The 26,522-nt window shown below is 42.7% G+C and overlaps 1 protein-coding gene across 7 annotated transcripts in view; it reads right to left on the reverse strand.

The window, feature by feature from the left end:
* The window catches only part of SERINC5 (serine incorporator 5), a 179,736-nt gene that overhangs the window by 13,957 nt on the left and 139,257 nt on the right, over positions 1–26,522 (reverse strand). For all 7 annotated transcript variants that reach the window (XR_010942003.1, XM_067731125.1, XM_067731124.1 and 4 more), the window contains 6 exons: positions 16,648–16,826; positions 16,097–16,179; positions 14,563–14,656; positions 8,751–8,962; positions 7,123–7,218; positions 4,531–4,657 (listed from right to left, as the gene is read on the reverse strand). Coding sequence is in view for 6 of the 7 variants with exons in the window: in XM_067731125.1 (XP_067587226.1) it covers positions 4,531–4,657; positions 7,123–7,218; positions 8,751–8,962; positions 14,563–14,656; positions 16,097–16,179; positions 16,648–16,826 (791 nt within the window). In the remaining variant the exon portion in view is untranslated. The remainder of the gene's footprint in view (positions 1–4,530; positions 4,658–7,122; positions 7,219–8,750; positions 8,963–14,562; positions 14,657–16,096; positions 16,180–16,647; positions 16,827–26,522) is intronic.

Here is a 26,522-nt window from a genome sequence, read left to right on the forward strand (position 1 = left end):
CCAGAATCTCTTCCATATTGGAAGAATGATTTGCAATGCAGGTGCCCCTCCACATCTGCTTCAGCGGTTCGGGAACTGGCCAAACTCCACTAGGTCACAGAAAATCTCTAGACAACGCGTCCAGACTTTCCTATCGGAGACCACAGATTCTGCCCCCGACAAACTTACAGGGCCCTTGAGAGATCCCGTGACTGTTCTCAGACTTGGTATAATCAAGTTCAGTCATGTTCCCAGTGGAAACCAGAGATGGTGAAAAGGGGTCCTCAACATGTTCCTGATGCAGAGACATGAAAACTTCTAGCTGGCAGGTTAGGCAGTAACAGGATTCCCAAAAGGTACTCCCCCCACCCCCTTCTTAAATAAAAGCAGTAGGTCCAGAACACACCAAAAGAATAGATAACCCTCCTTGATTTGCCAACTTTTCTCCATTTAAACCAATCTCTCCAGTGCCATCTTACCAATCTTGCACCTATTTCCATATGGTCTGCTATAGTGCTGTGAAATGTCCCATTTGGAACTAGCAAGTTGTTTGACCTTTACTAAAGATCCTTAGTTTTTCCAATTTTGTTCTCAAATTCCTAAGACAGCTGAAAAAAGAGTTATTTTTTTCTCTTAAGCATAGCTAAAACTGAAATAGCCGGGGAACATTTTACAGCACAAATGCCTCCTAATAATGCAATTATGCAAGTCATCCAGCTGATTGTTCCACCTAAGTGAAGGACCTTACTCCAAGTCTTCCCAGGGCGTGGGGGGGGGGGGGGGGTGTGGAGAATGACTATGAACCTGTCTCTCCCAATACGCCAGCAAAGGAGATGTAAGGAAAGGTTTCCTGAACTGGGGGAGAAATATAGGAGCAGTCGCCACATCTCAATTTTCCTTATGTGTACAATGAGGGAATTGAACTTTTCTTTTGTTGGGGGGGTGGGGGTGGGGTGCACAGCTTGTGGGATCTTAACTTCCCAACCAGGGATGAAACCCGGGCTGTCGGCAATGAAAGGACAGAGTCCTAACCACTGGACCGTCAGAGAATTCCCAAGAGGGAATTGAACTTGATCGACTCCATGATCCTGTCTCATCTGACAGTTTGTGAACTTGAATCCAACAGAATAACAATTTCAATCAAAATCTAGAGACCAAGGAGGGACTTAAGGAATAGCTGGGGGAGGCCAGGGCCTATGACAGCAAGGATCCAGGCCTAAGGAGGTACAGGGGCACCCGCTTATAGAAAGAGCCATCAGGGGACTCCTGACGGGGTCCGGGCTGTGACATTTCTTTACAGCATAATGCCTGGGTACAGTAGAAGAGGCTTTGGGAGAAAGGGCAGCCTCAGTTGGAAAGCTGGCGAGTGAGTTTTGGCTAAGCCCTTCCTCCAAGCTAAGACAGCCAAGAGTAAAACATCCTCATAGTGAGTGCCCAGAAGCAGAGAGCCAGAAAGTGAGACTGGAGGCCATCATGAGAGCCTCCTAAAGAAGTGTCTGAGAGAGAGAGAGTGTGTCGGGGGTGAGGAGACTCCAGTTGGGTGAGAACATAGCACAGCGAGCCTCTAAGATCTTACCAAAACAAGTTAACCCCAATCCCAAGCAATCCTGGACTTCCATTGAAAACAGGTGATTTCTTCTCCCTTCAACGCACACACCACCCAATCTTCTGGCTTTCTACAGAGTCTATGGAGAATTCTAGATATTCCTGCAATCATCTTCAAATGACAGTTTTCGCCCAGGCAGCGCAGCCTCCTTCTGTAGTATCTTCCAATCTCTCAATCCTCTGAGTCTAGGAAAGTCAAGATTTGAAACACTCCTAATTGGGTCACCTCTCACACCTCCCTGTTCAAGGCCCTCCTAGGCTGAACTCAGTACCCCTTGAGCTCCAAGATGCTTGGTATAAAGTTCTCAAAGCCCATTCCTCCTGGAGCTGTGGTGGGTAATCAGAGCAAACATCAGTCACTCAGACACCCTCACCCCACCCTGTGCAGCACTTCACTGACCCCTGAGGAATCACCTGGCATCACCAGGCAGTGTGTCCACACCATGTGTTACACCAATACCCTGGAGCTGCCTGGCTACTCCTCATCTCCACTCGGTGTGGCTGCTGTTTTCTGTCTCCTCGTTCCTTTGCACACTATGGTTTTGCAGTTTGATTACCAGCATTCAAAAACGTTTGTTGGGCTTCCCTGGTGGCGCAGTGGTTGGGAGTCCACCTGCCGATGCAGGGGACACGGGTTCGCGCCCCAGTCTGGGAAGATCCCACATGCCGCGGAGCGGCTGGGCCCGTGAGCCATGGCCACTGAGCCTGCGCATCCGGAGCCTGTGCTCCGCAGCGGGAGAGGCCACAACAGTGAGAGGCCCGCATACCGCAAAAAAAAAAAAAAAAAAAGTTTGTTACTGGCATTTAGACAGATGTTAAGTAGCAGCTGTCAGCTTTGAAATTTGTTATCTTTTGGGAATATCAGATTAGACCTTACCAACCTCCACTAAAGTGCCTCTAAATTCCAAAAGGAGCAATGTTTCATTCATCATTTCTCACTCAAGGGTGGCAGTGAAAATCTAACAGGGTGGAAATTCCACACCACAAACCCAACACCACTGGTGGCAGTTCCATCAGCACATTAAATAGCATTTTTGCCATCTTTTCCATTGATGGGCTTATAGCAAATCTATGCCCTATTTTTATCTAAGGGCACAAACATTTTTTATCATGCAGGATTAGGCATTCAGCAACTCAAAAAACACATGATTTTATTGTATCCAATATCTTTACAGCCTTTTTTTTTCTGATAGCACAAACAAAAGAAACACTAGCTCATTGTAAAAAAAAAAAAAAAAAAATTTTTTTTTTTTTTAGAAAAAAACAGAAAAAAGTTATCCCTAATACCACCACTCTTACAAGCTTGGTTTATCTCCTTCCAGGAGTTTTTCTACATGTGTAAATACAACTATATTTTATTTTAAAATGGAATATTCTACACTTATAGTATAGTAACCTACTTTCTCCTCACTGGATTTACCAATATTTTTTTACATACCAATGCAGAAAAAAATGTGAGTGACAAATTGCAAAATTAGCCATGTTGCTGACACTTCTCCCCAAAGCCCAACAATAACAGACTCAGGAAGGAAAAACTTAAGAAAGGAAGGGCTGAGAATCAGCATTAAAATGTGGGTGGCCTTTATGGCTTTCCTGAAAACATTCATTGATGAGGGCCCGAATCAGTGAACAAGTATGGAATTAATAACGGTGCAAGGCCAGAAACCGGTCACCACAGTCCCTTCTGCTGCATCATGGAAAGGCTGTCACCACATCACAGACAGGCTGAGAGCTTGCACGCGTTTGAAAGCTTGATGCATGACTGTGAACACGTACTTTATAAAACTCAGTTCTCTTGTCTACGTCTGTCATCTGTCTATGTCTGTTGGTCTCTCTCTATGGCATTAGGGGGTGTTAGAAGCTCTAAGAGAAAAAGCCAACATGCTCAGAGAGACATTCTATTTATACAAGCTATCACCACCAGGATAGTACAGTTTTGGCCAGAGGAAGATTACCATGTGCCTGTGACTAGCTGAAATTTTTAGACACTGAAATATAACAAACGAGGGACTTCCCTGGTGGTCCGGTGAGTAAGACTCCATGCTCTCAATGCAGGGAGCCCAGGTTCGATCCCTGCTTGGGGAACTAGATCCCGCATGCATGCCACAACTAAGAGCCCACATGCCGCAATGAAGATCCCGTGTGCCGCAACTAAGACCCGGCATAACCAAAATAAATAAATAAATAAATATACATATATATATATTTTTTTAATAAAAATAAAGAAGAAATATAACAAACGAAATGTAAAACACAGGAGTAAAACCTAAACATGAAAGGGTTACTGTCAAAGGGAAGCTTGATCATCAGTGAAATATGTACCTGAAGTAAGAAACTTATCATTCCTACCCTTTACTTTTCTCCTTCTCGTATCTTCTACAGATTTTGAAGGTGGAATAAACCTCACCCCAAGCATCTGCAACACAGCCTGTTTATGTATCACACTTACTTTTGGAAGAATGACTTCGCCTCCTTAATAGCAATGTGGGTTTTAGCATAAAAGGGATGTTTCCCGTCTTTCCTGGACCAAGCACAAAATGACTGTGCATGGAGTACTTTGTACTCTTTCCATCAACAAGAGAACAAACGATATTTCCGCTGGAGTAGAAAGTTGCCAAAACATTCTGGCACATTCCACCTCTTCCTCACTTTGTGCCCCCTTACCCTCCAAAAATGCTTTAGCAAGTAGTACTCAACCGTCTGTTAAAGCATTGCAACGTACCATATATATTTATTTTATTTACCACATAGAAATACAAGTTAGGCAAATGAAGTCCAAACACCTAGATTTCATGCTGTAATACCACCTTTTTACTTCAGGCTACATTTTCCCTCTTCCTCAGATGGTATTTGTTTGGCTGCCTCACACTGCTAAAATGTATTTAAATTCTCCTCTTTTACTTTTGAAGTCTGCAAAGATGGCCTTAGGTAACTCCTGAAACTTACCAGGAATACAAGATGCACGCACACAACAGAGTGGTACCCAGTCCAGCAACCAAGTTTTTGTCTCTGTACAGGTCCTGACCAAAGTCAGGCACGCAGATGGTGACATTCTTCCCATGTTGATCTAGAACTTGTGAAGAAAAGGGAAAGGAATCAGAGCCACATTAGAAAAGCCCGCTGTTACTCAGGGATGCATTCACTTTGAGAAAATTCATGCAGTGCAGAACAGTGAGACTCAGCACTGGAAGCTTCTCCTCTACTGTCCCACTCGACTCAGACTAGATTGTTACTACTGTGAAGCACCCTCTGCCACCTAGGAAGCCTCTCGGAGCAAGACCCTCGGGTTCCAGTTTAGTGCTAAAGGGATCTTCAGTCCCAGGACTTGCTAAGAGTCGTGCTATTTTTCAGTACTATTGAAACGATAGTAAAGAGTAAACTTAGGTCATTTTTCAGTTGATTGGGCAGTTGATTGGCAGGTAGCGTGCAGCTAACTGAGAGCATCCTCCATGTCTATCCTCCCTGGAGGAGTGTCAAGACTATTACATCAAACAGGAACCTGCAGGAACTGCTATCTGGCCGACAGCCTCCACCCAGATGAGAAGTCATTTTACTGTTGGTAATAGGACAGTCATGACATCTTACGGCTGTAACCTGGGAACCTCCTCAAGTGGTCTAGAGCTTTAAAAAATTGTGAGAGGCTACATAACAAAGATTTGTATCATATTACCATCACTAGTCGTTTACTTTTTATCTATCACAGAGTCTTCAATTTTGAACACCCAAGCTGGGTCTGTTTGCCAACTCTGCCCAAAAATAAGGAACATAAACATAAAATAACAGGCTAGAAACCATTTTACAAACATGCACATTCTAAGAGTTTAAAGTTGGACTAAAATTATTGCTGGTGCTCCCACTTGAAACTGTAAACTGTGTGTGCTGTGGTTTAAGGAATCTTTATTCTTAGGCCAATGAAAATTTTCTTTACAAAACTGACCAAAATATGAACTTTGCTATTTAAGTAGCACCACCCAAAATTAAAAATAAAAGTTTTTTTCTGTATTTAAGTGATACCTGCCATTAAAAAGAAAAATGTTGAAACCAAAAACCCTGTTAAGTTAAAAACAGAGATTAATACATAAATAGTCAAAACACTCATAAAAGTCTTAAATAGAGTAGACTTAAATAAACTTAGAGTCAAGAGAGATTTAAAAAAAATATATCCAGGATAGACTATACTTAATATAAGATGTACAATTATATTTGCATTGTACTATAAATAGCTATAAAGGCAAGACCCATATGTAGTACATGTATATGCTAAAAGTTTCAAATTATCTTTGCATTTGCTTTCTAAATTTAAAAAAGGAAAACAACTTCAATTTTCTATTCTAGAGAAAAGAGAGTACATGTATTTCACCTGATGTATATAAGATAAAATGTACCCAAACATTCTCACATGTATATGAGTATACATTTATATACACATTTACATATCACAAAAGTGATAAAGATGATGAAATATAATGAGTTTGGAAATCAACACAAGAAAATCTGGTCCTTTACTGGGAAAGCTTATAATATAATAGTGCTTTTATAGTTCTCAAATATTCATTGCAACCACTCTACAAGAATAATAGGGCACCCTTTATATAGCACCTACTACATGCCAGGAACTGTACTTATACTTACATACACACACATACTCATTGAAATCTTAAAAACCACCCTATAAAAGAAGAATTTTATTTAATTATCTTCTTAAAATAATAATTAAAATTCTTATTTTAGGGGCTTCCCTGGTAGCACAATGGTTAAGAATCCACCTGCTAATGCAGGGGACACAGGATCGAGCCCCGGTCCGGGAGGATCCCACATGTCACGGAGCAACTAAGTCCGTGCGCCACAACTACTGAGCCTGTGCTCTAGAGCCCACGAGCCACAACTACTGAGCCTGAGCACCACAACTACTGAAGCCCGCGCGCCTAGAGCCCGTGCTCCGCAACAAGAGAAGCCACCACAGTGAGAAGCCCACGCACCACAAGAAAGAGCAGCCCCTGCTCCTGCAACTAGAGAAAGCCCCACATGCAGCAACAAAGACCAGATGCAACCAAAAAAAAATATATATATATTATTTTAAAGGCGAGATATCTAGGGAGAGAAAAGTGACTTCATCCAAGTTACTTAAGTGGCAGAACAACTCCCATGCTCTTTCTACTCTCTGTTACAGTCAGAGAAATGATCACCTAAAGAAAATTAATAACCATCTAAAAATAATAATAAAAAAATAGAGCAAAAAATTTTTTCTTGAACATTTGAGTATTTCTGAGCAGGAAAATGCAGATTAGGCCTCAAAGCAAACTCAACAGCCCTCCTTAGTTCACGTCTTTCCTGAACAGCAGGAAGACTCAGGAGAAGGAAGTTTCATGTTCACATCCCATGTTGAGGACCTCATTTAATGAAGAAGTCTAGATCATCTCTCTATTTTGATGTGTCGTATCCCTGATACTTAAACGATAGCTCACAGAGACATAGTGCTCACTCCACAAATGACAACATTCATCCTGCAAGCACAGGCTCCCTAACAAGCTGGCTTACCTACTTCTACAGGTTTGCTGGACAGAGCTGAGAACGTGAGATACGTGACGTAGCAGCTGATGAGACCCGACTGCAGTAACCCAGAGTGCGGTTGTCCTGGAGAATGAGAAGAGACAGTGTTTTAAATCAATGATGAGAAAAGCATATGTGCCTTAAAAAAACAGGTCTCCCCCAAATGATATCCCTCCAACTTGGAGCCCCACCCTTCAGGGTAAGAAGAGGTACGTAATGTGTTTCTCAGATGACACCAAAACATTTGGGGAGGGGGCGGGGCGGGGAGTGATACACTGAACCTAACTGCTGTTTTAGAGATGACAAGTTCTACGGAGTTCTCTCCCAACACCCTATTTTGATAATAACTACAGCTGTACTGAAACATATTGCCTGGTCTCCGTGAGGTTCATAACATTAGTTCTTAAATCACAAAACCTCCAAAGAAAATTTACTGTCGTTATTTGTGAGATCACATAGTTTAGTGGGGTAAATAAATGATGGATTTTATAGGGAGGGCCTGGATTCCAGATGGGGAGAAAGCTCGTATCTGTCAATGGACAAAAAATCCTTTGGGAATACCAGAGCTGGTCCAAACCAAAGAAGAAGGCTATGGGACTGAGCATTCACTGGGAAAAGGGTTTCAATGTTACAATATTTAAATTAAACTGTTCGGATGGTTGAGAGTAACCAAGATGTGATAAAAGGGATTTATCCTTTTTTTGGTGAAATTTTCAACCACCTGCAGACATAAAAGGATTTAGTTTCACCCAGTCTTCCATTTGATTAAATTTATTCCCAGAGTTATAATTATTAAATTATAATGACCCATAAAGGTAAAAAATAGGCCCTTTCATAATGTTGCTCTTTGGCATGGGAATAAGACTCACCTTAACAATTAATGGCATTAAACCAAATATTTCAAAATATTATAACTATTTCAAAAAGTAGGATTTAACCCAAAGCACATTTTAATCTGAATACTAATGCTTTAGGAAATTCTTAATTGATCAATTAAAGGAACTGGTGGAGTAATAACCATCTCAATTTCAATAATGAACTTCCATCATCTCTTCCTTTTAGCTTTGAAACAACCATGAGCAAGATCAGGCTCACAGGTTTCTGTTGGCTTCGCAGAGGAAGGATTGGGGTGTGAGAACGGTTAGCTCCCGGAGCTAGCTGCTGGCAGAGCCAGGATCGGATTTCCTGCTTCCTGACTCTGGGACCACGCTGTCCTCAATTTGTGGTCCACAGGGGTCTTAAGTGAAAGATGAGCCCCAGAACAGCTCCTTCCGTAGCCCTCTCACTCATTCAAGTTTTACACAGAGATCACAGGGAAGAGCTAAATATCCAGTAAAGGTGTTTTCCATTGAAAGGCTCCTTGTAGTGCATTATGTAATGGCAACATCTATCTCCTTATTTATTGGCTTCATTACACTCAAATCTTGGACACAAGGCATGCGTGACTATCACATTCGCCCCAGTGTGGGGCATGAAGGGGACACTGGGGTCCCACCTTTCCTATTGCTGATCCACCCATGGTAAATTAAGGAATGACCATAATTTCCAAAAAGGGAGGGGTGTTGCTCAAAGACATTTATAATATGAATAAGAATGGAAAAAAAAACTGTGCTTACGATCTTGGACACAGGGTGAGATGGCTACCACTGAAATAAGCAGACACAGGCCTCCGTTTACCCCCAGAAGAATTTTATTTTCCAGGCAACCATCTTTCTGTGTATAAAACACTGCCATCAAAATCAAGCCTCCCGTGGCGATGGAGTACATGATGAGAGTCACCAGGGACAGAGAGGCGTACCACAGCTTGTTGCTAGCTGTGCCTGCGGTCCTGTTTCTCCAGGAAGTGGAGAAGAGGAAGGGGAGAGAAGACAGGTCAATTGATTCTCCGACAGCATCTATCATCCCTCAGGCATTATTCACTAATGCTATCAGGCCCCAGCCCATAGTAATGAGTTATCCAAAGGCCTATCATTTTACCCACTAGAAGCTAGAAGGTACAGTTAAATATGCAAAAAGTTCTTGGCTCAAGGACAGAATTTTTTCTAAACACTGATAAAATTCCATCTTTGACTCAAGTGTATTCATCAGCTAAAATGAATACACCACAGACTTTATTCTAGCTTCCCCGTTCTGGATGTCAATTACCCTGGGACAGGTTTTGGCAGTATTAAAAAGTGGCTCTTTGCTGGAGTTGGAGTTTTCCCCATAAACACAGAGCCTGGAGGTGCCAGTCTCTTAGCCAAGTGCTGCCAGCAGCTCCTGCTGACACTCATCTTCCCTTTAGGGAGACAGAAGCAAATGAACTTCACCCGGAGAAAGACTGGCTGACCTCAGCTCTTCTGTCTCTGCACTGAAAAGGAGAATCTGTACTAGTTCTGCTTCTCCCAAACAATGCCAGGTATGATTAAGAAGTTTGACATTAGAAAAAGTGAAGACAGGAATTCCCTGGTGGTCCAGTGGTTAGGACTCAGTGCTCTCACTGCCAGGGGTCCAGGTTCAATTCCTGGTTGGGGAATTAAGATCCCGCAAGCCACGCAGCACGGCAAAAAAAAAAGGGGGGGTGGGGTGGAGAATAAAATCAGCCGGGAAAAGAGTAAAGAGTAGAAATTTTAATGGGATTTACAATAAAGAATCTAAAAGAGGAGGTTAATGTGCTCTCTGATTTATGTAAACATTAATAAAGGGATGGGAGAAATAAGTAGTGATTTAACAATCTACAGAAACTGTTCAGAACAAAGAAAAGAGGGCTTATTGATGCTAAATGAAGAGGACAGAACAACAGGGGGATGGACTGAATCACTGTCATCTGCCTTAGGATTCAATGGCCCTTTGTAACCACACTCTCACAAACCTTCACAGAGAAAGCAACATACTCACTATCTTCACAAAGCTGGAGAGTGTTCAAGCAACCCAGCTAAAATGTTTCAATTATGAAGTTACTGCAGCCCGGAGACAAAGAAAACAGGGAGGAAAGGCCAAAATGACAATGACCATCATATTCCTGAAACGGAGCCAGGTGCTCCGATGACCACAGTTATTCTAACAGGGAAGGCACACAAAGCAAATGAAGAGAAAATGAAACTAGAGAAAGGAAGGAGCCAAATGGTAATCGACGACAGGGAGAGAAAATGGATTAAGTAGAAAAAGGTGAACACTGCTGACCAGTGTGTAGGTGGGGTCCAGCTGTTTCCTCACTAGTCTTTTGGGCTATGTTATTACTATAAGAAGGACTTTCTTAACAGTTAATTTATGCTTAGATTCCCAAGGTTAAATCTTCAACCCTAACCTCTCCTCTCAACTCCAGGCTCCTATTATCCAACTGTTAATGTCTTCGCTTGGAGGTCTAATCTGCATGTCAAACTTGGCAGGTCCAGATTAACTTCCCAATATTCAAATCTCCATCCCCAAACATGCTCTTCTGTGATCTTCCCAACCTCAGAACATGGCAATTCCATTCTTCCCATTAGGGGTGGGGGTGGGGGTGGGGGTGGGGGGAGATTAAAGAACTGCAGTTGCTCTTGACTGCTGTCTTTTTCTCTCCCTGCTCCTCTCCTCTCCCCACCACCATGCCATCCCCAGCAGCAAATTCCACTGCTTCCAACTTCAGACTATATCAGAATCTGACTGCTGCTACCATGTGGTTTGCACTCTTCCCTCACCACTGGGGTCCAGCCACAGTGGATGTCCCTGTGCCCCTTAAAGAAGCCAGCACGATCCTGCCTTAGGCTCTCCCCAACTTCCTTCGTCTCCCTCACACCTCGTCATGAAAGCCTTTCCCTGCTCTGCTCACCCCAACTCCCACACCCTTTCTTTTTCTCCAGAGCACTTTTCACCATTAAACCTAGTACGTATTTGCTTGATTATAAGTTGATTATCTATCGCCCCTCTCCCCAGGAGAATGTAAGCTCCACAGAGCAGGACACGGTTGCATTCACTGCTGCTCTCCTACTGTCGAGTGCCCGGCAAATAATAGGTGCTTAATGAATATTGGTGCAAGGACTGCCAACTGTCAGAGGATAACTGGAGGCAGCAATGGTGGCAGAGTGGCTGTGATTCCTGCTGCTCCAGACTCAGTTGGTCCTCCCAATGACATCTGCTATAGACACCCCAAATAAGTGCTGTGACTTATTATCTTTATACTCTTGGTGCCCGGCACACAGTTAATAGTCCAAAAATTTTGAATCAGTGCTCAATAAGAAGCCCTTGGATGGAGATTAGAAAAAGACCGGGCAGTGGGGAGGAGTGTATGGACACAGAAGCAAGCAGGTTATCAGGTTAGGAAAGATGTCTGGGCTCAGGCTTCGGGTGAGGGTTAGGAGTAAACAAAACCCAACAACAACATTAATTTAAAATCCATAAAATCTAATAAATAAATAAATAAAATCTAGAAAATGGGTCTTTATTAGAAACACCTAAATAGGGCTTCCCTGGTGGCGCAGTAGTTAAGAATCTGCCTGCCAATGCAGGGGACGTGGGTTCAAGTCCTGGTCCGGGAAGATCCCACGTGCCGCGGAGCAACTAAGCCCGTGCGCCACAACTACTGAGCCTACGCTGTAGAGTCCGTGAGCCACAACTGCTGAGCCTGTGTGCCCAGAGCCCGTGCTCCACAACAAGAGAAGCCACCGCAATGAGAAGCCCGCGCACCGCAACGAAGAGTAGCCCCCGCTCACCGCAACTAAAGACCCAATGCAGCCAAAAAAAATAAAAATAAATTAATTAATTTAAAAAAAATGCAACTCCCTCCAAAAAAGAAACACCTAAATATACTGTTTACTTTTTGTTATTTCAGTTTTAATATAGAACTGATGCTTCGAATTATAAAAATTGACCTAGAAAGTGTCAAAAACAAGACAACAGGCTTAGAAAGGAGTCGCTTATGCTAAGCCCCACACCACCAAACCAACACAACTTAGAGTTTCAGCTCTCCCAGAAACGGAATCTTAAACCAGTCAATCAGGAATCCCCTGATTAGCACTAGTTATGTCACCTAACTGGTAGATGCCTGCCATCCCCTGAAGGGAAGTTACCTCACAATAACCAACCTGCTTTTTTGCCTAATATAACTTCCTTGTCCCTGCTCTCTGCTGCCTATAAACGTCTTTTATTTTGTACAGCTCCTCGGAGCTCCTTTCTATCTGCCAGATTGGAGGGCGCCCAATTTGAATCAATTTTTGCTCGGACAAACTCTTAAACTAAATTAGATGAATTTACATAAAAATAACAATACTTGTACATTTCCTAGCTTAATCCTAATTTTAGGCAGACCAACCAGCTGTGAGTATGTGGACAAAAGAGATTTTATTGGGACACTGGCCTCAAAGCCGGGACAACAGCAACATCAATCGTTGCAAAGCTCTTAAGCCATTCCTATTGGGTGGTTTCTGGAAAGTTTTTAAAGCAATCAAACTCTTCCAAAATGCCCGTTAAAACTTGGCATCGATAATTAGTCCCAGAAAATGGCTTCAGAATCAATCAAAACATTAAAGTCAGAGTAAAAAAGCACAAGTATTCTCAAGGAAGCATACTATTTAATGGGCAAGTCAGGCACTCAGTATCAAAGATATTAGTATTTTATCATAAGTTCCTTACTCGAAGTTTATTTGTAAAAATTTTAGAAAAAAGTGTGATGCATTCCTTTTGTCAAATAAAAAATTCAGAATGAAAGTACATAAGAATCACCAGGGAATTCCCTGGTAGTCCAGTGGTTAGGACTCCACGTTTTTACTGCCAAGGGCCCAGGTTTGATCCCTGGTCTGGGAACTAAAATTCCACAAGCCACATGGTACAGCGCCCCCGCTCCCCCCCCCGGAAAAAAGAATTATCATCGATGGAAAGAATGGTATTTAATCAATTAAAATGCATTTCCAACTTATTGTGCATATTTCTTCTGTATAACTGAGAACAGGGTCACATAAAACTATAGTCAACCATTTGACTTATCTTTAGGAAAACTTTGCTGCCTCGAAACAAGATCTAGTAGAAGCCCCAAACATACTAGGTTTCAGGGATGACTCAAAATGCAGGACAGCAGGCAATAATAAACTTATATATGTACTCAGACCTAGAAATCTGTATTATCATACAGATTAAGATTTGAGGGGAGTTCCACGGCAGTCCAGTGGTTACGGCTCTGCACTTCCAATGCACGGGGCACGGGCTCAATGCCGGGTCAGGGAGCTAAGATTCCCACATGCCGCACAGCGCGGCACCCGCCCCCCCTCCCCAAAAATAAAGATTTGAAAAACTACCAAAACACGCCTGTAGCGCTACCCGTATGACTATTCAATGTGCTGCAAACATTTTTAAATTGGTATTTGGGTGCTTACTCCAATATTTACCAAATAATAAAATGTTTAACCTATCTTTTCACTCAGGCATCTCATGATTCGATTTTCAAAAAAACAAGACCAAAACAAAACAACTACTACTACTACCAAGCTGAGGAATATAATCAGGATGAAAAGTGTTTTGAGAGAATTTGGACAGTATATTTTGTTTTGTCCAAAATAAAAAATAAAATTCACATTCATATAGAACTTTCAGATACCCGCCCAAACAGTACAAAATAACATGATGCCTACAAAATCTACAAAATTACAAAAGCCTTACTGGATATAGCAGGCAGTTATTTTCATTCATATTTTATAAGTAAAGTAAGACAGAGCACTTCAGTGCTTTGCCCAGAGTCACAAAGAGAGTCAACCTGGCCTTAGCACCGAAGGAGCTGGACCCCTGTTTAGCTGTCACTTCCTCAATGTGGCTCAGCAAGAAATAAAACGAGCCATTAATAGTTTGGCATTCCCCATGTATTCTAGGATGTGAACTCTATTTTCAAGGCACTTAAAAAGGGTATTTTTTTTAAAGTCGGGAAGGCTTTCTAAGGTAGAACAACAGATCTTCCTAATGAAGGGGTCCTTCCCCTCTTAGGCAGTTGAGAAGGAACAAAAATTTTTTTAAAAAGAAAAGCACTATTTCATTGAATATTCTTTGCAGAAAATGAACCTCCAGCTCCAAAGTACTTTTTTCTTTTTAATCTCCTATGGATGGGAGCCTAAGATAAAGCCTATCCAAATTTTCAGCCACTAACGCAAGCACGGAGCAGGGGCTGTGAGGCGCCAGCAGTGGGGTTGAGTGTGGCTAAGTCTTAGAGCCCAAATGAGAGGGTGCAGGGAAAAGAGAGCCAAAGAGTGAAAAGCAATGAAGTGGAAAAAGGAAAAGTAGAAAGGCGAGAAAAACAGTATGGGAGAGGAGTAAATGAAGAGGTCCAAAGAGCAGGAGGGAAGGGAGAGAACAAGCAAAAATTGTTTTTGGTGTAAGCAGGCTGCTAATCGCTGGCAATACAACTCGGGGTAGAGCTCCTGTCATCATGGGCACTTTCTCTGAGTCAGAGAGTGAGTTCACGTGGAAGCTCTCCATAAAAGCACATACCAGTTCTTGTTCCATTTATGTGCAAACTCCACAAGTAAGAGGAGCTGGATGCCTATGAACAGGAAGCCTCCGACGGCTCCCACATAGCGCCAGGCTGCAAAAGAAGACCGTCCGAAAGGAGATGAGGTGACCGTCCCAAGTGTTTAACTCAAATGAGAGTAATGACTACAGTTAATTTTTACTGCAGGCTCCCTGTACCAGTAACACATTTAATTCCCACACAACCCTACAAGGTGGGTACTGCTATTACACCCACTTTACAGATGAGAAAAACTGAGAGTCTACACGTAAGCTGACAAGGTCCCATAGCCAGTAAAGGGTGGGGCTGGGATGTGAACACAGGCAATCTGGCACCACAGCATCCAAGCTTCACCTCCATGCTATAAATAAATGCCAGATATCCTAACAGATGCAGTAATTCATAAAATCAACAATGACCCTCAATTTAAAAGTAAAATCACACAATGCCAGAAAAACCAAGGATTCAAATTTCACCGGATAGAGACCCACCAATGTCCAGTGAGGAAATGAGGTTCACATGGGGGGCCACGGACTCAGGTTCTACTTCTGGCTCGGCCACAGAGAAGCCCAAACCTTGGATAAGCGCATCATATCTCTGGGTTGTCTATAATACAACTGAGCTGGGCTAGAGGATGGACAGCTAGGTCCCATCCCATTCTAAGTATATTACTCTAATATATACAAGGACCTCTGTGGAGAATAGAAAACTAGTTACCAGTATTTTAGGTAAAAAGACAACTTGGATACAACTTCCTTAAGGAGTACATAAAACCGGTATGACCCTAAGAAACTAGCTGGAGCCTGATATGTGGCTATTTGAGGGACTATGGCTGTTCCTTATTCACAATGTGAGTATTTTTACTATCTTAATAAGGAAAGTGAATCCATTTGGGTCTGAACAGTGTTCTGAACCTCTAAAACTCAGGCTTTTTTTCTCCTCCCTACCTCATATGAAGAAGGGCCCCTTGTTTCAGCTATGATTGAATGCATTATATTTAATAACTTTGGTAGGTTCTATCGATAAGGGATATAATTCAGTGTTGCACAGTTTCACATAAGGCAAGTTTAGAAATGGTCTGGAGGATGCCTTTCTTACCCCATTATAGCTACAGCAGATTTAAAGCTGCTGAGAAGCCTTGGGTTTGTGTGCAGTGCTCAGAAAGAACAAGGTCTCCCTGGGTCACGCTGACATGCTAAACTAGTTTTCAAACAAGTTTTAAGTGCTTCATTTTCCCTTCAGGCTAATAACCTTAATTTCAATTCTTCAACCGGTAGAGTAACTAAAGGTCCTCTCACCCCTCCCAGGGAGGGAGAAGTGGAGGTGTGGGGTGGGGAGGGAGGAAGTACAGAGGGTGGGTGAAGTGTGGGCAGCTGAGGCAGGATTTTTTTTTTTTTAAGCTACAAGAAAGTTAGTAACCTACAATATCAAAGGCACCCTGGACTACGCTTTCAAACAGTTTTACAAAGTGAATAAAAACACAATAAATAGATACCCCCAATGCCCCATTTGTACCATTTAGAAAGGTCTCCTGATCTGGAATGAAGAAGGCTCCTGAGCACATGGCCCCCAACAGCAGAAGTTTAAAGAACCAAAAGCTGGAGGGGAAGAAAAAAAAAAAAAGGAAATGTATTTAAATGATATTCAAGGAAGGACAAAAGACCTCTTAGAGGTAAGCGTGTCAATTCATGATTCTGTTCTCTCCAAATGGAGGGGAAGTAATTAAGTGACTGGAGACTGCCTTTTCCCATAATTAGACAGACTTCGGTGTGGCCTCTGATTGTGCAAGACCATTTTGTTGCAGGGGTGGAAGTGATCTGGGGGAAGCTCTTGGTACAAGAAATAAACTCTTATCTCCAATGCATTTCTCATTATGGTACCAGGTGTTACAAATAGGATTCCAGTTCTTAGGCCACTGTGTGGTAAGTATAAGTTCCACCTTCCCTAAAATCGGTGTCAACAATTTCAACTAGAGGAAAGCAGTCAGAGGGTCTGAAGAGTGAAAGAGGTCCTGGAATGTTGCTCTGAATATAAGGAAGGGTGAAAGGATACCCACAAAGACTCACCCATTGTGAATATAGGCTCTACAACTTTTACTGTTGTTGATTTTCAAGGTCAGGAGGCAGAATATAAAGAAGAAACAGGCCATTCCAAAACAGACTCTATATACCGCAGAATACCCCACCAGCTTCTCACAGGTGTCGCCAGCTTTAATGCCTTTACAGATATCTTCGAAAAAAGGGATCTGAAGAAAAAGAGAAAAAGTAATTTGTTAAAACTAGGAAAAGAAGGGCTGCCAATGGAGTGTTCTTTCAGCCTACAAGTCAAAATCCAATGTGAAATACACCATGTGCAGAGAGAAATTAAGACTGAGAAGAAAGTCTCTCTTCCAAAGACCTCTTTCTTTCTCTGAATCTTTCTTAAAAATACAGTGCTCATAACATACCACTCCACCTCCACTTACTCCTAAGGAATTCTGAAATCCAGCATCAGAGTTTTAAAAAATGATACTTATAATACACAGGTATATTTTTCTTTATTCATCCATTCATTTTTGCTGCGCCAGTCTTAGTCGCGGCATGCGGAATCTATCATGCGGAATCTATCATTGCGGCCTGCAGATGTCTTAGTTGCGGCCTGTGGGATCTAGTTCCCCAACCAGGGATCGAACCCAGCCTCCTGCATTGGGAGCTCGGAGACTTACCCACTGGACCACCAGGGAAGTCCCACGGGTAGATTTTTCTTGAAATGCATAAATATGGAGAATAATTGCACATATGCCATTATTTATATAGGATAAGCTCCTGACCTGGAAATGAAATCAGTGGGTCAAGTAGTATCTACATTTTAAAATTTCAAGAGATAAAGTCAAATCACACTTTTAAAGGCTGCCTTTACATCGTACCAGTAACATTTGAGACTGCTCACATTCCCAACCTGAGCACCAAATTTAAAGGTTAAAAACCACTATCTTGTTTTAATGTCCGTCTTCCTCATTACTAGTAAGGTTCACATCTTTTCTTAAATTTATGGCCATTTGTATTATTCTCTGTGAATTGGCAGTTAATTGGATTTTTTTTCTTGATCCACTGGAGCTCTTTATTTACGGACCTTAATCTTCTGATAAATGTTGATAATGGTTTATTCTAGTACAATTAGAAGGTTTTAATGTAAAACCCACTTACATTATCAGAATAATTAAAATCTTACATTATGAGAACAAGCAGCACGTTTCTATTAATGTCAGAAAATAAAGATTTAGTCAGTGTTAAAAAGAAAACTTGCTTCTTACCAACATCAAAGCTGAACACTCTTTAGAACAGAAAATAAGTTGAAAATCACATTACAGCCTTTACTCACAAGACAAAAAAAAAAAACCAGGAAAAAAAATGACATAAAACTAGAGGTAAAACTGAAGCATGATAATTTAGTTTCTTCTCCAGAAAATATCCTAAAGAAACAACAACAGTGGAGGTTATTAAGATTTCCGTAAACAGAAGGAAGACTACACTTAATTGCAGTTCATCTTCCTCCACTAGGGTTCCCTCCCTCAGAAAAGGGCTGCAATCATTACTACACCTGAATCTCAAACATGCTTTTCCAAACAAAGCATGTTTTTCAAAATTAGTGTCTCAGGCAAAAAAGCATTAATACTGAGACCCTATTAGGATAGCTCCATTTCCATGAATAGCTATAAAAGATTTCATGGGACTTCCCTGGCAGTCCAGGGGTTATGCTCCCCACTTCCACTGCAGGGGACACGGGTCTGATCCCTGGTCGAGGAACTAAGATCCTGCATGCTACGTGGCACAGCCAAAAAAACAAAAAGATTTCATAAAGAAATGCCAAATATTTTGCAGTCAGCAAGTTCCTGCAACTCCAATTTCTTTTTGATCAGAGCAAGAAATAAATGCATAAAGAGAGACACTACTATATTTTTGAGCAAGCCAGGTAAAATACTAAGCCTAATGAAATACAGAATGTCTAGTTAAATTTAAATTTTGGATGAATAATAACTAATTTTTTAATATAACAACACTTGGGACATACTTAGACTAAATATTGCATGGGACATATTTATGCTAAAAAAGCATTCCTTGGCAAGAGATGAAGCTCAAAAGAAGGCAGGGTCTTGGTGGGAAGGGCCAGATGTATGCCATGCTAAGGAGTCTGGCTCCCACCCTGTAAGGGAAACAACTATTTAAGCTGGAATGCCTTTGGCTGCAGAGTGGAGAACATATGGGAAAGGGACAGGTTTGAGGCAGGAGGATAAATTAGAGGGCCACTGGATTAACAGTCCAGATAACAATCGAAGAAGGTAAACTACTAGCAGAGAAAACAGAAATTCTGTGGCTAGAAGTCATAGTTGGCAGGACTGTGAAGGATGGGGGGAGGGTTCTCTTCTGCTTTATTAAAGCTGTTTGGGGTGGTGGGGGAGTAGGGTTGGCAGAGGATGAAGAGTGGAACTGAAAAGAACAGATCGGGAGTTTGCTTTTAACATATAGGGTTGGAAGCGCCTTGAAGCATCCCAGTGAGAACGGCTGGTCTGGAAATTGCTTCAGTATAGCGATAAGGATACAGGATACAGGAAGTGCCCTCACACAGGTAATGAGAAGTCAGGAAGGGCCTTCTGAAGGACCTTGAACTTTTAGCAGTGTTTCACAGTGAGTGAGCAAACTCACATGGTTAAGATCCTCATATACTGAAGTGATGGGGGATGCCACACAAGTGAACGTTTCAGAGCCTCTAGCAGGAAACAAAAGCTGCACCCGTATGAGTGGTACCGATAATAAGGAGGTAACATTGCATTAAATCTGTAAAAGGAGGCGCCATGCCACCTCACTTACTCCTGTTTTGTTCATATGGGATTTACTGTTCTGTAATATTCATGGAACTCTTCTTTTCCCTCCCTTCCGTGTCCCACTCTATCAGCAAAGCTAATCCCTGCTGCACACCACCGCCCTCACTTCCACTGTAACACGTGCATGGCAGCATCCCTTTCGTCTACACCAGCACATCTTTCCCGATTAGACTCTTCTCCACCTCCCTACCCCACACCCACTTCTCTCTTCTTCTCAGATCAGTTCAAGAAGAACGTTACTGCCAGCAGGCCTGAACGCCTACCCTACCATCCCCCACAAATCCCCCCTCCCCTAAAACCCTTGTTTACCGCCAGAGGCCCTTAGGCTCATCAAAGGGTGAGTATGTGGCACTGCATACTTCATCCAAAATATCAGTAGGCAAACAACCCCCTGCTCCAAATACTAAGACCTGCTTTATGCTCTGTGGGTGACTTAGTCATTTAGCCTTCAGTACGTGGTGAATATTTTTAGGCAAAGAATCTCCGAGTTGAACAAGCTGGCAAGATTTAGTGAGGGGAATCTGCTCTGATTAAATATTTGCTGTTCCAAGCTCCATCCCGGTTTTAGAAAAAGAAAACATTCATTACACACAGATTCCACACCATGGGGTAGAGGGGACAGGCCTGCTAAGGGTGTTACCTCTTATGTCTGGTTCTGGGCATCCAAGGACGCTGCATCTGTGTTGGTTCTGTACAGACCCAAGGGCAACGGTTTCCCCACAAGCCTCAAGCAACCAAACTCAGAGCCACAAATTATCAGGAAAAATAAAAAGCTCACATGGACTTCCAACCCTGAGAATTAAATCGGTGAGTCGTTGTAAAAAGTGCTCGTCACAGTTCCTAATCCATAGTAGCCATTAAGTAAACTTCCTTAACTCTAAGGTACTATTTTATAAAAGAACTTCTCGGGGAGGGAGTTAGGCACATTACACGAACCCCTGATTGGCTGATGCATACTGATTTAAACATGGGGGGACATGAACATCTTAGAACTCAGTAGATGCTCTATTCACTTTACAAAGGATTCATATTGAAAGTTACAGTTGGACCCCCATATCTGCCAGTTCTGCATCTGTGGATTCAACTAACCACAAATGGAAAATATTTTTAAAATTTTTTTTATTTTTCAGGGAGTTCCAAAAAGTGAAACTTGAATTTGTCATGTACCAGTAACTATCTACATAGTATTAGATATTATAAATAATCTAGCGATGATTTAAAGAATATAAGAGGATGTGCCTAAGTAATATACAATGTCATTTTATATAAGGTACTTGAGCATTGGTGGATTTTGGTATCCGATAGTGTCCTGGAACCAATCCCCCACAGATACCAACAGACAACCGTACCGGGTAACTTTCAATAAGATGAATCCTTCCCTGGCACATATATATAGGCATACATGAGAGATATCGTGGGTTCAGTTCCAGACCACTGCAATAAAGCAAATGTCTCAATAAAGCGAGTCACACAAATCTTTTGGTTTCCCAGTGCATATAAAAATTATGTTTACACTACACTGCAGTCTATTTAGTGTGCAATGGCACTATGTGTTTTTCTTTAAAAAAAAAAAGCAGTGTATAGACCTTAATTAAAGAATATTTTATTGCTAAAAGAACACTAACCATCATCTGAGCCTTCAGTGAGTCATGGCAGTAACATCAAAGATCACTGATCACATAATAATGAAAAAGTCTGAAATATCGTGAGAATTACCAGAGTGTGACACAGAGACATGAAGTGAACAATGCTGTTGAGAAAATGGCACCAACAGACTTGCTAGATGCAGCATTCCCACAAACCTTTAATTTGCAAAAAACGCAGTATTTGCAGAAGTGCAATAAAGGACAACAAAACAAGGTATGCCTGTATAAGAATTGAGTTCTAAAAAACAGTGCTCACTACCTATCTTTCAGAGACCTAGTTGCCACCCAAAAGAAAACACGTCTGAACTCCCAAATCAGGGAAGACATTTTGAAACATCAACACAAGTATTAAGCTCAAAGAGATGGAAGCTAGAAAATCCCTGTAACTCATCTATATAGAAGAGAGGCTAGCTATGCCTCCAAAACAATTTCAATCTCAGGTAGATAAATATAAACAAACAATAGAAGAGCTACAGAAAGGCTTACAGGTCTAGTTGGCCAGGGGCCCACATGCTGCAAACTTAGAAATAAAGTATAGAATGTGGGAGTGTTTCTTACAGAAATGAAGAGGAAAAGGAGCGGCGTGTTCCTATAATATTAAAATATTATTTGGGAGAGATGAGAACATGGCATATTAGCAAAGCGAATGAGTCTTACATTTCATTACATCAAATTTTTAGGGCATTGAATGAAACCAAGCTGCAGAGAAAGCTTTGGGCAGCTGAGCAGGAGTGATACCATAAAACCTAGAAGAACCACATCTGTAGGTTCTGTTTTAGTATCTCTTACTTGAAATGAATTTCAGAATCGAGACCCTCTCTCCTTTTTGATATTCCACTTATTTTCATACTTTCTAAGACAATTTCTTTTTGTCTGTGGAAAAACTCCAGTGTCCATGAGAGTGATGCCTGTCTGTTACCCACCCACGGACAGGAGCTGTGAAACAGGGAACATTAAGATCCGCTTCCATCCTCCCCTCAGTGGCCTCTAGCAACCAAGGCTCATTTCTCTGTAAATTATTACCTTTGAGGCCCTTTTTGGGGGGGGGGGGCTATTTTTAAAAACAGTAACAATCTCACATCTCTTTTGTTCGGGTTTCTAGACGTTTTTACAAGAAAAGTCTACGTTGTGCCATTATTAAAAGCCATAAGGGGAACTAAAATTTCACTGAGCCTGGTTTTATTTGACCCCGCCACCTCTGCCATCAGGAACTTGACATCCCCAAATAGTAACTCCCCAGAATCTCGGAAGCATGCAAGACAGAGACGGCACTGGTGCTCACAGCTTCTCCTCCACCATGAGCATTTCGTCAGGATCAAACCACCCCAAATATGATTAGACAGTTAGAAAACAACTCCAACCAAACTTTAAATAATAAGCTTTCAACCCAAACAAGACAACTTGCAGAGAACTGACTAATAATGATGGCACGAAGGGCTCTTCCTCAGGAGGGAAGCAGGCGACAGCTAACGTCGATCTGCTCAGGGAATTAAGGTAACATGAAGGCAGAATGTACGAGCAAGAATCACGCCAGTTACTAATCTTGAAGGAGAGATAAGAGTTAATCCCAGCGAAAACTCATATAAATCTTCAATTAGGCAATGGCAGTGGGGATTGGGGCCGTGGAATAGACAGGTCCCGTGGAATAGACAGGTCCCGTGTGCTGATTTGATGGGGCCTAGGAAGAAAGGCAGAGGAACCCAGAACTAAGATTCCCAGTTCCTAGCTTGGCAGTTGGTTGGATGGCGGCCCAGCAGTGGATAGGAATCACAGAAGAGCGGTTTCAGGATGGAGGGGCAGTCATTCACTTAACGACAGGCGGCCAGTATCCGGGGGAAATGTGGGCAGATGGCTAAGCAAGGGTGCAGTGCTCCAGAAAGACAGCAGGACTAGAGAGAAGGACTTGGTAGTGACCAGCAGAGATGGCAAAGGAGGCACTCAGTGGAGTAAATAAACTCACCTGGAGAGGAATGTGGGTAGAGGAGGGGGAGGGAGACAGGTGGGAACAGCCCAGAATGCTGGGGAATGCAAACATTTGGGGACTGGGAAGAAGGGGAAAAAAAACAAGGAAGAAACTGAAAAGGTACAGAACCAGAGAGAAGTTGAGGGAGGCTTTCAAGAAGCAGAGTGTGTCAAATACCACCAATGCGATGACAGCGCAGATTGGATTTGCCAACAGTCATCTGGGGCAGTGATCAGAATATTCTCTAGAGCAGATGGGGGCAGAAGCCAGACTGATGGCTGAAGGCTGAGCAGAGGAGACAGTCAGGAGGGCTGGGTAGCAGGCAGAAGTGAACCCAGCAGCCCTTTCACCCCTGCTTTCAAGAAATCTAACTGCAAACATAAGAGTCCAAGCATCATTCTAAAATATATTTATTTACAATTATACAAGCAATACACAATTATATTCTTGTTGCCAAAGATAATGTAAATTATAACAGATACAGATAACTGAATCCCCTTGCCCATCATTACTCCAACCCTAACCTGACTGCTTCCCAGAGGGAATCACTGTCACACTTTCATGTGTATCCTTTTAGGCCCTTTGCTGTGTTATTCCCCTCTCATTACGTCTCACAGATTGTTGCATGTTCAACACATAAATCTATTTTCATCCTTTTTAACTACTATACAGAAATCCACAACCCAGACCAATCATAATTTAGTTTCTGTGACGCTAGTGGCAGACATTTACATTGTTTCTGAGTTTTCACTCTTATAAACAATGTACAATGGTTAGTTCCCATATTGTGCATGTCTCTCTCTGCACATGTAGAGCATTTAGGAGGACTGACATCCACAAGATGAATACTGAGTCATAAAACTGGTTAAATTTTAACCGACACTGCCAAACTCTCCCCAGGGAGGGTTTCTGAAAACCCTAGGGTTGGGGGGAACAGGGAGAGCAGGAGAGAGGCACAGAGATGCCCACAGAGCCCCCTACACACCCATCTCGGAGCGAGGAAAGTCTCTGCTGCTCCCCCCTAGGGTCAGCACCTCAGTAAGCACTGCCCCCCATAATCAAGAGAAAAGGGGTGGAAACAGGGGGCCCTCTGAGTCCAGAAAACAAATCCACACCTAACCTCAGAGACAAAACTGCAGCTATGGCGGCCTGGACTTTGTTTTAGATGGCAAATACGGTTATTGGCCCACACTCCCTCCCACAGAACGCAGGGTCTGATAGAGAACTTTGTGCCCCCTGAGAGGAACAAGGCCCACTGACAGTTCTCTCTTGAACACAGAGATGCTAAAGTTTCTATTAAGAGGACTAAATGTCTAAACAGGCAGAGCTTTCTAGTCAGACCACTCATCAGTGGGAAGATGTGCTTACGGCCTAAGTGAGCACCAAATCAGCTAGCTTCCTCTTGAACTTGTGAACCCGGAATAGAGTGGTGACATATCAAATGCAAATCCAACTATGCTCATGGCTGTTTTCTGTAAATAATTATTAAAAGCCCAGTGAAAATAGAGTTTACGTGTGTATTCTCCATCCCACACGATATATTATATAACTATACCTAAGCGTCACAGCACAGGGTTTGCTCATTCCCTGACTCATTCATATCTACTATGTACAGGTACTGTTCTAGGATATGGAGACTCAAGCAGCGAATAAAATAGGTTAAAAGATCCATGCTAACAAGGAGCTCCCTTTCTAGTGACATGCTGTACACACAAAGCCTGTGTGCTCTGCTTTATGGGTATTTCAGGCATTTTCATGGTTTAATTTCAACTATCCGTGATTTTGCCTTAGGTGGGACACAAGAACCTAATCACCTCCAAAAGACTGAATCCTACCAAACCTATACCCTCAAGGCTCTGAGAGCCCCTAGTCACTTGTTCCCCAATCCTAGTTCTGAGAACCCGGCCAGGCAGACATTTCAGTTTCTGGTCCAGCATCCTTCCCATTTTACACTGGACCAGGAATTGGGGGCCCCCAGGAGCAAAGCACTGGGGTACCCACACACTCATTCTCTCCATCCCCACTTCTTCCCAGTCACCAAAATGCTTGGCTTGGCTACCTAAGAAGAAGGGCTGATTATTATTATTATTATTATTTTTAATTATTATTATTATTATTTTTTAACCTGTGAATGATTTACCACATATTTCAAAAGGCCAGGAAGAGTAAGACATCATACTGTTGAACGTGTCACACTGAATGTATCCCTACATTGTTCTTGCCTAGTCAACCCAGTACATACGAGCTCACACAGCCCAGTATTTGCAACTTAATCAGGAGCTCCGGTACCCTCAGCACAAAGTTGAGGCCATTCAAGTTTCCCCTTCAGGGAGAAGGGGAGAATAACTGCATATGACAGGCACAGGGCCACTGAGGTCTACCACAGGCCAGTGAAGCAAAGGGCAGAGTGTGGGTCAAATCCAGCTAGCTCCTGTTCATGTAGATAGAGAACAGAGCCACGCTCGTTTGCTGGCATTTTGTTTTGGCTGCAGAGTTGAGTAGTTGCTAAAGACCACAAGGCCCTCACAGCTGAAATGTTTACTAGCTGGCTCTTTACAGGAAAAGTTCCCCCGGCCCAGGACTAGGAAGCAGAGCTGAGGAGCTGTGCTGAGCTGCTGCTGAAGCATGAATTAGCATCTCAAAGGCAAATGACAACTGGTGATGACTTACTCTACGGATCGTAAGTCAAAGGAACAGCGGAGACGCGACTGGCGGAACTTGTGCTTTGAGAGAATTAAATCGGACGTCTCCCGTATGTCATTTTCAGAGCTGCAGCTTAAGGATTTTAATTTATCTGCCTGCAAAAAAAAAAAGCTTTGTGGAGGAGGTGGTGGAGGACATGCCTGCGAGTTCAATGCTTTTTTTTTTCTGCAGGTCAGAAGCCCGCATAGTAGGAAAAAAACCTCACATCTGTTACACAAACATGGCGTGTAGAACCAAAAATAAAACCCACACTGATGAAAGCCGGCATGTAGAGAGATAATTTTAGACTTAATTTTAAGACTGTATAAACAGCTTCACTGAAATTTAAAAACCACACCCCCCAAATGCCCAACCCCCCTTGTGATTAAGCTCAACCCTAGAGGGTTGAGCTTAGAGGGCAACCCTCAGAGGGCAACACACTCCAGTCCCTTTTACAAACCTCCTACCTCACCTCGGCTCCCAGTCTCCTATGAGGACGGCTCCCAGTTTCTCATGAGGACGGGGGAAAAAGCACTCCTGAGTTCTAACGTCACCCCAAAGGTCAACAGAAGGGACAGCTGACACCACCGTCTCCAACAGTTGCTAACGGAATTCAGATTTTTTTTTTTTTTTGCGGTACGCGGGCCTCTCGCTGCTGTGGCCTCTCCGGTTGCAGAGCACAGGCTCCAGACGCGCAGGCTCAGCGGCCATGGCTCGTGGGCCCAGCCGCTCTGCGGCACGTGGGATCTTCCCGGACCGGGACACGAACCCGTGTCCGCTGCATCGGCA

The sequence above is a fragment of the Pseudorca crassidens genome, chromosome 3, assembly GCF_039906515.1.
Source record: "Pseudorca crassidens isolate mPseCra1 chromosome 3, mPseCra1.hap1, whole genome shotgun sequence".
Taxonomy (NCBI): domain Eukaryota; kingdom Metazoa; phylum Chordata; class Mammalia; order Artiodactyla; family Delphinidae; genus Pseudorca; species Pseudorca crassidens.